Below are 12,829 nucleotides of genomic sequence, written 5' to 3' on the forward strand. Positions count from 1 at the left end.
TATTTAAATTTGCACAAACTAAGCCCTTTTTGAGGTCTGTTTTACAGGACAGCCTAATGGAAAAACCTAGGAATAAGGCTGGGTTCACACGAGCACATTAACGTCCGTAATGGACGGACGTATTTCGGCCGGAAGTCCCGGACCGAACTCAGTGCAGGGAGCCGGGCTCCTAACATCATAGTTATGTACGATGCTAGAAGTCCCTGCCTCTCCGTGGAACTACTGTCCCGTACTGAAAACATGATTACAGTACGGGACAGTTGTCCTGCAGCGAGGCAGGGACTCCTAGCATCGTACATAACTATGATGCTAGGAGCCCGGCTCCCTGCATTGAGTTCGGTCCGGGACTTCCGGCCGAAATCCGTCCGTCCATTACGGACGTAATTAGTGTGTGTGCACATACCCTTAGTGGCAAATATTTTACACTATAGCTCTATAAATATAACAAAAGTTAGAGGGCTGAATGCAATCATGATTATCATAACTTCATAATCTAATATCATAGGCTGAGCTGAGCTGTATCTACATAATATGGGGCTCTGCAAATGCAGCATAGTAAATTCTGAATAGCTATAGATCAAAAAGCAAGACCATATGGGGTATTGTAATGAGGATGGAAACTCGTGCTGACTCTGCTCTTCATCTTCTTTTACAGGGAGCCCATCCAGTCCTTGGCTGCATAGTTATGATATTGTCATTCTTCCAACCCATTGCTGCTTTTTTTCGCCCAGACCCTAAGGACAAAAGGTAAAACTTTTTAGGCAGTTACTTATTTTTCTATTTCTAGACTAAGATGCCTTATCTTTCAATTTTCTTGTGATTACTAGAATATGAAAAAGTTAAATAAACTGGAGAGGAAATTATCCTCTGTCATGAGACCAGGGCATTTATACGGGTCGTTCACACAGATTTATTTATTTTCGGAATCAGGGGCAAAAAAACGTCCCAAATCACCACCAATTAATTTCAATGGGAGGCAGAGCCATTTTTTTCCTGTGTGGCTTTTCATTGAGCGGTTTCCACCTCTGACATCCTATTGAAATCAAATGGCAAAAAACTTTAAAACAACGCTGGCAGTTCAAAATCTGCCTCAAAATTCCTGAAGAAATTTCTGCCTGCAAAAAAACTCTGTGTGAACTAGGGCTAAAGTGTTCATAAAGTGTAGTGTGTCATAAGAACTCCCTATACAACTACTAGAACCAGAGCTTTGGGACTGTACATCTCATCCAGCTGAAAAGGACATTTGGGAGGAGCATTGTGAGGAGAGTCCAGTTAGGGCTTGTCCACAAGTAATGGAATTGCAGCAGAAAATTTCCACATCAACTAGCAGACAATCCGCAGTGGAAAATCCCCAACATTTTATGTGTCTCTTAGGGCTTATTCAGACGAACATGATCTACGTCCGTGCAACGCGCTTGATTTTCACGCGCCTCGCACGGATCTATGTTAGTCAATGGGGCCGTTCAGACAGTCAGTGATTTTTACGCAGCGTGTCCGCTGCGTAAAACTCACAACATGTCCTATATTTGTGCGTTTCTCGCGCATAACGCACCCATTGAAGTCAATGGGTGCGGGAAAATCACGCGCAGCACACGGAAGCCCTTCCGCAACAGCAGTAAAAACAGCAGTAAAAACTATGAATGAAAACAGAAAAGCACCACGTGCTTTTCTGTTTACAAACATACAGAGTGTCATAATGACGAAATCAAGCAGCCACGCATCATACGCTGCTGACACACGGAGCTGTTATGTACCTTTTGCGCGCGCAAAACGCACACGCTCGTGCGAATCCGGCCTTATTGCGGAAAATTGTAAACCAATCTTGTGCATTTTGTTCAAAGGCTGTGTGATGGTGATATTTCTTCTTCCTGTGATGTCATTTCCAATTACGCAGCCAATTACACAGTCTATCAGAAAATGCAGCAAATCAGTCCACTTTCCGCAGCAATAATTGACATGCTGCGGAACTAAAAGTATGCACCATAGGAGAGTTTCTGGACAAAAATTTTCTGCAGCGTGTGGATGACATTTGTTAAATTACACCCAGTTTGCTGATACTGTATTCTGCTGCATATTTTCCGTCCGTAATTACGGATGGAAAATATGCAGCAATTCCGTTACATGTGGATAAGCCCTAAGGCCGGGTTCCCACATAGCGTAAACGCTGCAGAATTTCCGCAAGAAAATTCTGTGTAGAAATTCCGCAGATTGTACAATAGCAGCAAAGTGGATGAGATTTTGAAAAACTTATGCCCACGCTGCAGAAAAAACCCCCAGCGAAAACGTTAATAAAATTTAACTGCGCTGCAGAATTTAAATCCGCAGCATGTCAATATATGCTGCGTTTTCTTTACTTTTTTATTGCAGGCTTTTCCCATTGAATTCAATGGGGATGCAAAACCTGCAACAGAAAGCCAAGTGTTGCAAGGGAATCGCAGCGATTGCGCTGCAAAAATCAAAACCAGAAAAAAAATTCATACAAATGTATACTTACCCAGAACTCCCTGCTTTTTCCTCCAGTCCGGCCTCCTGGGGTGACGTTTCATCCCATATGACTGCTGCAGCCAATGACAGTCTGCAGCAGTCACATGAGCTGTAGCATCATCCAGGGAGGCCGGATCGGATGGCAAAGGAGGGACGCGTCACCATGACAACTGCCCAGGTAAGTATGGGTGTTTTTTTTTATTTTTACGCTGCTTACCGAAGTAGAAATCCCGGCTGAAAAAATGTGGTGCGGTTTTTCGGACGGAATGTTCTGTGGGTTCTAGGTCGGATACGCTGCGTGGTTTTTATGCAGCGTATCCTACTTGTGGGAACCCGGCCTAAGTCTGCTCCTCCTTCTCTGAGTGCACAACTGGTAATGCTGATTGGCTGAGATCAGCTGACTGACAGATAGCAATGATGATTCCATGCAGTATGTTCCTTTTAGCTAGATACCAGATGCCACTCTGGTTCCAAGAGATGTATAGTGGAAGGTCTTGGTACGCACAGTTTGATCCTTTATTGGCATCTTATAGATGTCCAAGCTTAAATCGGACATGTCAGCTCTCCTGTCATGTCTGTTTTACTAAATACTTATATTCCCCATGAAATAATAATTCTGGAACATCTTTTAAATTGACAACTGGGTGTTATCCTTCCTCTTGTCAATGGGGAGGATTTCTCTACACTGTCCAATCAGTGTAACAATGATAATGTCAGACTGTGTGGGTACACACCCTATTGACAAGAAGAGTGGTAACACCCAGTTGTCAATGTATTCATTGTTGTCCCTCCTGGAAAACTGAGGAACAACACAACGTTCTATAAAGAGATACTCCTAGAACTGTTATTTCATGGACATATATGCATTTTAGTGAATACTGTCGGGGGAGATGGCAGGTCCTCTTTAAAGAGGCTCTGTCACCAGATCGTGTCGGCCACATCGGCACCAGAGGCTACAGTTGATTCTGCAGCAGCATCAGCGTTTGCAGGTAAGTAGCTACATCGACTTACCTGCAAACGCCGATGCTGCTGCAGAATCAACTGTAGCCTCTGGTGCCGATGTGTCCTCGCTCGTCCGACACGATGCAGGACCTGGGGCAGGAAGTGAGTGACGTCACAGCGTGATCTCTCGAGAACACGCTGTGTGTCTGCACTGCCAGAAGCTGGGCGTTCTGAAGAGAAGTGGATGATACTTCTCGTCAGAACGCCCAGCTAGTAAAAGTAGTAAAAACGCCCCGATGTACGCACATAATACGCGCCCAGTTGCACTTTTACTTTAAACACGCCCAGTTGGACTTTTGCAAGCCTCATTTGCATAAATACAAAAATGGTCATAACTTGGCCAAAAATGCTCGTTTTTTAAAAATAAAAACGTTACTGTAATCTACATTGCAGCGCCTATCTGCTGCAATAGCAGATAGGGGTTGCAAAATCTGGTGACAGAGCCTCTTTAAAGGAACACTAAACCTAGAAATTATTTTAAAAAAATAAAAAGGGAATACACTTGATCACACTATTTGTCAGTCTGCATGTTCCTGAAACAAAGTCTTGTAGAAATCCTGCAGAGAACACAAGCGTTAATTTACTGCTGATCTGTTCCATTTTTTGCTGTTGAAAGGCAAAGGGATGCAGGGCTGAATTATCTGTGTCCTTTAGTAGACAGGGTGAAGGAGAGTGAGGACTCCTGCTGCAGCCAGTTGCCTTACAGACGATTGTTAAAATTATGAGAGGGAAGGGTATATGGCTGATTTTCTGTTTTAATTACAATGTGAGACAAAATAAGACCAAGGGAACGGAGGAGATTAAGGGCTATGTAAATCTTTGAAAGGGCTTTTTTTTTTAATAAAAAGGTCAATCGGTGTGATTGGTGTAACTTTTATAATTTTTTTTATAAAAAATTTGTTTAACTTTTTGAGTTTCAGCTGCTCTGTATTCTCTATACAGAGCAGCTGTATCGTTCGCTAAATCCTGTTCCTGTCAGGTCTGCGGGACTGACGCGTTCAGTGAAAGCGGGTCCTGCGTCTCTGACATTCAGAAACCACCTGTTATACATCACATCTAAGTTCATAACTTAGATGTGATAGATTACAGGTGGATTCTGTGTGTCAGAGACATGTAGGGTCTGCAGGACTGATGGATTCAGGTCTTGGTGAACAATACAGCTGTTCTGTATACAGGATACAAAGCAGCTGTATCTCAAAAAGTAAAACAAATCTTTAATAAAAACGAATTTATAAAGTTGCACCAATCACACTGACCTTTTTTATTTTAAAAAAAAAATCCCTTTCAAAGGTTTACATAGCCTTTAAGGGAAGAATTGCTGGGATATTTTTTACTTTTTTTTGTGCAGTTTCAAATTACACGAAACATACAAAGAACCTCTGTCCTGTTGCAGAGGTACCCTAAGACATACTACTTAGGCGCCCTAAGTATATACTGCAACATTTGTTTATGAAGGTCTTGTAGGAATTCCAAAAATCTGCTGCTCTGATGTATCTAGAAATTAAGCTGCTTCTTCTTTTCTGTAATTACAGACGTTTCATCTTCAACTGGGGACATAGTATAAATGCAATTGTAATAAAAATACTTGCAGGTAAGACAATAACATGAATAATATGCAAAGATCAAACAATATAGCAAATAGTTTAATTTGTTATTTTTGAATGCAGTGTCATATGACTTATTTTAAATGTATGTATTGCTATCGCTACTTATCATGCCATGTTTACATCACCCCTAGTGGCTGCTATCTTTCTTGGCCTTATTCTTGTGGATACAACATCGACTCAATGGCTGCCCAAGGTAATGGGAGGATTTTTTGCATGGGAAGTCCTCTTCTATATCATCCTGGAAAGCAACATGCGCCTAAAAACAAAAGGTCAGTAATGTTATCAATGTCTACTAATAAATTGATAATATTTGCTGCTTTAGAAATAATTAGAAAATGTGTTGTTTGCTTTGTCAGGTACTGTTCACATCTGATCTAGATGTTTCCGTTCCTCTGTTCCGTCATAGGAACAGAAGAATGAAAAAACAGAAGTATCGGAGCCATTGCATCACGGACACTAAGAGTATGTTCACACGCTTAGCAAAAAACGGCTGAAAATACGAAGCTGTTTTCAAGGGAAAACAGCTCCTGATTTTCAGGCTTTTTTTGAGCAACTCGCATTTTTCGCTGCGTTTTCGTGGCGTTTTTTACGGCCGTTTTTGGAGCTGTTTTCAATAGAGTCTATGAGAAAACGGCTCCAAAAACGTCCCAAGAAGTGTCCTGCACTTCTTTTGATGAGCCGTCATTTTACGCGCCGTGTTTTGACAGCGACGCGTAAAATGACAGCTCGTCTGCACAGAACATCGTAAGACCCATTGCAAGCAATGGGCAGATGTTTGCCGACGTATTGGAGCCGTCTTTTCTGGCGTAATTCGAGGCGTAAAACGCCTCCATTACGTCTGAAAAGAGGTCGTGTGAACATACCCTAACAGCACTCAACGGAACCCATTGACTTTAATAAATTATGTTTGGTTTCCGTGAGGCTCTGATGTGACTAGAGCCTTATACTAAAAACATATTTTATGTTAAGGGTATGTTCACACGAGGGCGTCCGTAACGGCTGAAATTACGGGGATGTTTCAGCCTGAAAACATCCCCGTAATTTCAGCCGTAACGGCATGTGCAGGCCCTTGAACACCGCGTCATAGAGGGAGGATCCCAGCTCAGGATCCCCCGCTATGAGCCAGAGCGGAGATACAATTACAAACGCTATCACCCATGATAACCTGATATAACCGTGGCATCTGAGCAGTAGGGAGGGGGCTCCCCCGATCGCCCTCTTCCGTGACTAAAAATGACGTACTGTTGAGCGGTTGTAAAGGTAAAAAAAAATAATTCTAATTTTTCACATAAAATAACATAATTGGCATTGCCGTGTCCGTAAAAGTCAAACTATTAAAATATCACGTTTTTTAACTAGTCGGAAAAAAAATTATGGATCTCAGAATATGGCGGCGCAAAACAATTATTTTTTTCTTAACAAATTGTTATTTGTATAAGTAGTGAAGCAAAAAAAGTATATAAGTTTGATTCCGTAATCGTATTGAATTTAAGAATAAAGTTAAAATTAATAAACGAAAATTGGCGGTGTCCTTAAGGGGTTAAATAGGTTGTCTCAGAACATGCAGCCTTCGAAAAAAAGGAGATCTCTTCTGGATCCATTTTGCACCATTGAAAACTGTAGAAATAAAGTCCAACTTTGTACAATTAACCATTAATGTATAAATACAAATAACTGTCATGGTTTTCTTTTCTCAGAGGTATATGAAGATCCTGAGAATAAGGTAAGCTATAATATATGTTGGTTATAAAGTACAGCCATTTTACACAACTTCCTTGGATGCTACAGCACTTATTAACTTACTTTGTGTACTTCAAGAGAAAATCTATCCAAAACCATCACCTTATTCTTGTGTGCTGGGTGTTGTAGTTTTGAAACAGTTGGATGTGCAATATTAATATATTCTGAATAGCATTCTATTTAAATTTAGTGACATAGATCATTAGAAACCTCCTTTGGCACCATCCGCACATTTCGGATTTCACGCAGATCCTGCGTCCAAATCTGCATGAGGTCTGCATGAAATCCAAATCCCATTCATTTCAATGGGAATCCACTTTGTGTGCAGTTGGAAATCTGACACATCTGAACATAGCTTTAGTCTGCTTATAGAAGAGTAAAGGTCCTCTTACACCTGGGACGTGTAAATGAGCGCCGATCAACGAGACCGCTCATTGATCAGCTCTCGTTTGCTTCTTTTCCACAAGGAGCTAGTTTGGGAACGAGTGCTCGTTACTATGTCGGCAGCACGTGTGCTGCCGTCAACGATAATATTTTACTTTAAAACGATACGATCAGCAGATGAACCAAATGTTTACTCGTTCATCTGCTGATTACTGCCCTGTTTACACAGGGCAATTATCGCAATGAGTGTTCTATGAACGATCATTTGCCCGACAATTGGCCTGTGTAAAAGGGCCTTTAATCACTTTTATTTCTAGGCCCATACCTGCATTGTGTAAATCTGAACATACACCTATCTAGCCTTATGTGGTGTTTCTTTAAGTATCAGTACTACTAGTACAGTGAAGAATTCTAGTGTTACCCTCAATTGGCAATTTTTAGATTTCAATAGACATAATTTGTCACGTTGGGTATGTGGACCCTCTGGGCCATACCGCCTTGACGGTATGGCAGCTGGCCAACAGGACACAGGTCACAGTCTATAGTTCGTATAGTGTACCTGTGGTAGCTCAGACAGTAGCAAGACAGGCTCGGCTGGAACTAGGCAGCAGGCAGGCTCCAGGCGTGGTGTAGCAAAACAAGCGTGGTATACAGCACAGCACGACTTCAGCTCAACATGGTACTTGACCAGGATAGCACGGGATACAGGTAGCAAGAACGGGAAACACTAGGAGACCATTTGCTTAGACATACTAGGATAATGACAACAGCACTCAGGCATTGCAGGAAGGGGCACAGCCCTTCTTATAGCCAAGGGTGCTCTGGGAGCAATCGGCTCAATCTCCCACCTGTGTGAGCTTTGGCTCCTTAAGTCTGGACTGAGCTCGTTAGCGCACCCTGGTGGTCACTGTGGAACAGGACGGCGCATGAGTAGACATCTCTGGAGAGAAGGATGTCGACTGGATGGAAGGAGTTTGTGGTTATTACTTCATACATTTCGGGCTTCTTTTTTTTTTTTTTTTTTTAGCAATGCACATAAAAAAAAAGTTTTTCTATATATCTGATGTGGTGTTACGTTGGTTGATGACCTGTGCAGTATCTTGTGTTACGTTAGTTGATGACCTATGCAGTATACTGTTGGTGCCCACCCTCTCTCTGTGTGGTATACAGTCACACAGTGTACAAATAACCACACCATACCGTGCCTAATTGTAAGCACCAAACAGTAACTAGCTAATACTTTGGTTAAATACAGTTGCCTAAATAACAGTGACACCATATAGTGCTCAAACAATACCAACGTACAGTGCCCAAATAACAGCTCCATACATAAAGTAACCTAATAAAGGTTCAATACAGTGGGGAAGAGGTACATCCTGTATGATAATTTGGTGCATCTAGATAGACATGTTAGACATTTATCTCTTTCTTATACCACCGCTTGGTTGGCTTAGTTTACACCAGTTTTTTGCGGCAAAATTTTGGCGCAAGGCGGTGCATTTTAAGCCACGCCCCCTTTTCGAGCGCTGAGCAAAAAGTGCCATAAACAGTTAATAAATGTGGCGAACAGCATGTAATTTGAGACCCAATTCTGATGCATTTTGAATTGTGAATTTTCCCAAATGTCTGAATAAAACTGCGTTACAATCAATGCTTATACTCGGTGACTGAAGCTTGCGACTTCCCCTTCACATCCGCGGTGCTCCTGTGAGCAGGGGCAACCCTAAAGTCAACCCTTTATGAGCAAGCAGGTTGATTTTAAAATTATGGAAATATTGTGAAGGTATAATAAATGCGATTTAACATTTGCTCCAACCTTTTTATAAGGGCGTTCTTCTTCATCTATTGAAGATAAGATGTTGAACTGGCGTTCTGAAACCCAAATCATTTTCTATTGCAGGTACAGATTGAGACGATGGCACTTATAATCTTCATTTGTGGAAATCTGGCCTTTCTAATATCACTGCTGGTTGGCATTGGACAATCTTAAAGCTGATGCTGTAAACAGCTTAGAGCGGCCGACTTTTCTGTTCCAAAGAATTTTCTACTAAAGGACACAATCATCAAATGTGAAACTTTTTCTTAATATATTGCATATTGACGTTGGCAGTTTTCAAGGGTACACTGTGTGCACAGGACGCCTGTAAGATGTTTACAGTGACTGATACATAGACATGTATGAGGAAAATAAGTGAACATGCTGGGACATATATTACACAAATTTGTCAGACTTTTTTTTTTGTGTCAAAAAATCCATGTTTAGAATGATACTATGAAATGGAACACCTGACATCACATTTTTCGAACCACTTACATGGGTAATCCAATCCAAGGGAGATTTTATTATACTTGGCCCTTAAACCTTAGTTTTGTATTTGTAGTCACCTTCAATTAATAAAATTTATTCTGCTAATAAAATAACGGAATAAAATAGTGAATCTTGAAAGAGCAGGTATTTAATTTTGCCATTGGGTTAGAATACTGTCAAGATCCACTTCATAGAATTAGGCGGTATGGACCTATACAGGGTTTTCCTTTCCACCGGCCCCCAAATCTTATGTGTAATAAAAAATAAATAAATAAAAACCTAGATGCAGGCCAAGTAGTCACTATGTCCTTTTCTCCACCAGGAAGGGGCTAAACAAGCACTGTGTATAAATGTAGTGAGGTGATGTGAACATACACTAGGATGGAGATCCTTTTTTATTATCTCTATGAAGCCTTCTCACAGTTATGTATGGCCCTGGTCTGTCAGCAGTAACAAATTGCCAAACATCAGAAGGACCCATTGAAACCAGGGGACAGTCGGTATTTATTTTAATAAATGCTGGGGTTCCTCCAGATCTGAAGACGATGATGATTGTGGCTCACTGCATTTGCTAATAGAAGGTCACAACCTAGAATCTCACCTCTTTTAGCTACACATGCCCTAGTAGAGCTTATAAGGAGTTGTCTGAAGGAGTACCTCTTGGTGTTGTGCTGTTTTGCTGTGAAGGCTTTCTAGTAATCCATCAGGTTTCTCGATCATGTTGCTGGTCATCCTATTACTTTTCTTCCTTCAATTCTTCTCAGCAAATTTTAAAATAAAATGTTTTTATTGAAACATCTTTACATTTGAAGAAATGTTTTGAGTATTTCATCTGTTGCTGTACTAAGTCCTTAGGCACCATGCACAAGACCGTGGTTGTCATCCATATTTACGGATAAAATTGCGGACCCCTTCATTGCTATTGGCCGTGGACACTTTTCCAAATATATATACTTATGTGTTCGTGCCGTAGAAAAGATCTGCAAAATAAAGAACATGTCGTATTCTTTTCTGCAATTGTGGACTGCTACGGATATGTATTTATCATCCGTAATTACTGGCAGTAATTACGGACCCGTTCATTTCTATTGGCCACGGACACCTTTCAATATTTTTCTTGAGGGGCGTCCATGCTGGAAAAACAACAGAACCTGTCCTATTCTTGTCAGTAATTACAGAAAGGACTCTCCCATAGAAGTCTATGGGAGCTTCCGTAAATACATATTTACGGAAGCGTTGCAATGCAACATAACGATGACCTAATTTGCATCTTCCCTCCTTTTTTACGGATCCGTAAATACGGATGAAATACGGATACGGACTGTATTTATGGACACCCTTCGCATATGCAGTTGAAATACTGATGCCTACGGATCTGTATTTACGGACAGTATTTCGGGATAGCTGAAAATACGGTCGTGTGCATGGAGCCTAAATGTAGTGTTCTTTCCTGTCAAAAAAATTGTATTTGTCATAGTAAAATTAAGCCCAATGTTTTCAGTCTGTTCTCATATCTTTCCTTGTACCTCAATCATTATATGATCCACGTATAGTTTTAATTACCAGAATTAGGCAACATGCACTAGACCATAAAAAAAACTCCGTAATTGCGGACCACAATACCGTCCTCAATTACGGACCCGCCCGGTTCTATTAGCCGCGGACACCTTTCCGTATCGCTACGGAAAGGTGCCCATGCCATAGAACCGTGCTGGGAAATATGGAGCATGTCCTACTTTTTGTTTTTTGTGGGCCGTGCTCCCATACTTTGTATGGAAGCACAGCACAAAAATGCGGCCCCGAGTGTGTCGGCGGCCGGCTGTGCCCGCAATTGTGGGCCGTGATTACGGGCACGGCCGTGTGCATGAGGCCTTATAGTGTAGATTTACAAAACTGTAAACCTGAAACTGCTATATATTGTCATTAATATTTAATGTATTTTACTGCTATTACTGTATTTATAAAAAAAAGTATGTACTAGAACATACATATAACCATTTTTCTTTATCTAAAAAATGTATCTGCCATATATACAGAATGCATTTAACTTTTTTTTTTAACATTAAAGAATTATTTTGTCTTATTTACTGACTTGCTGCCCAAATATATGTGAATGCACAAAACCACAATTCATATTTGTTTTTATACCTTAACTGTTCTAAAGAGAATGTGTCATCTCTCATGACTTGTGTATTTTATTAATAAAATACACAAGTCATAAGTGTTACCATTCTCCTGTGTCAAAGAGGTGTGTCCCTACACAGTCTCACTCTGTCAGCACTGATTGGACATTGTCACTCTGTTTAGGGCTACCCCCCCACCTGGTAACACCCAGTTGTCAATTTATTCATAGATTTCTAAGAGGAATAACAGAGGAACGCACAACGTAGGGTTCTAAGAAAAGATGCTGTAGAATTGTTGCCACGTGGGGAATACAATTAATTTCGAAAACAGAAATGTCAGGAGAGGTGACAGGTCCTTTTTAATTAGAATAATAGCTGGACTTATCTAAAAAATAGCTTTAACTAATTATAATCTAGAACAGGGCTTCTCAAAAGGTTTTTCTGAGGCTTCACCAGCTAAATTATGGTGACGCTTGGGCCTCACCAGTGGCAACATCATATCAAAAGAGGGACTTCAGCTACAGTGCCCCCAATAACAGCCACTGTACCTCCAGTCAGCACAACACTTGCATGCTTTATGCTCCTGTATCTTCTGTCAAAAAAAGTAAATTCAATCGTAAATTCCTGTGCCAGTCTACACAGGAGAATGTCTACATTGATGGAGTAATCTGTAAAAGACTTTCCAGGATCAGTCTCTTCTGCTGTCTCTTTAATCCGTAAGAGGTATACAGGAACTTATCAATAAGGGTATGTTCACACGCTGAGCCAAAAACGTCTGAAAATACGGAGCTGTTTTCAAGGGAAAACAGCACCTGATTTTCAGACGTTTTTTGAGCAACTCATGTTTTTCTCTGTGTTTTTCGCGCCGTTTTTTTGGCCGTTTTTGGAGCTGTTTTCAATAGAGTCTATGAGAAAACGGCTCCAAAAACATCCCAAGAAGTGTCCTGCATTCTTTTGACGAGGCTGTAATCTACGCGTCGTCTTTTGACAGCTGTCAAACGACGCCGCGTAAATGACAGGGCGTCTGCACAGTACGTCGGCAAACCCATTCAAATGAATGGGCAGATGTTTGCCGACGTATTGGAGCCGTATTTTCAGGCGTAAATAGAGGCATAATACGCCTCGTTCACGCCTGAAAATAGGTTGTGTGAACCCAGCCTAACAGTAAGGCTATGTTCACA

The 12,829-nt window shown here is 41.1% G+C and overlaps 1 protein-coding gene across 1 annotated transcript in view; it reads left to right on the forward strand.

The window, feature by feature from the left end:
• LOC142657167 (putative ferric-chelate reductase 1) overlaps window positions 1–10,529 on the forward strand; it is a 43,786-nt gene extending 33,257 nt beyond the window's left edge. Inside the window, exons 11-15 of the mRNA XM_075832217.1 lie at window positions 656–747; window positions 5,019–5,077; window positions 5,225–5,362; window positions 6,791–6,816; window positions 9,118–10,529. Coding sequence (XP_075688332.1) covers window positions 656–747; window positions 5,019–5,077; window positions 5,225–5,362; window positions 6,791–6,816; window positions 9,118–9,207 — 405 coding nt within the window. The 3' untranslated portion in view covers window positions 9,208–10,529. The remainder of the gene's footprint in view (window positions 1–655; window positions 748–5,018; window positions 5,078–5,224; window positions 5,363–6,790; window positions 6,817–9,117) is intronic.
• Window positions 10,530–12,829: the final 2,300 nt, after the last annotated feature.

The sequence above is a fragment of the Rhinoderma darwinii genome, chromosome 7 (assembly GCF_050947455.1).
Source record: "Rhinoderma darwinii isolate aRhiDar2 chromosome 7, aRhiDar2.hap1, whole genome shotgun sequence".
Lineage (NCBI taxonomy): Eukaryota > Metazoa > Chordata > Amphibia > Anura > Rhinodermatidae > Rhinoderma > Rhinoderma darwinii.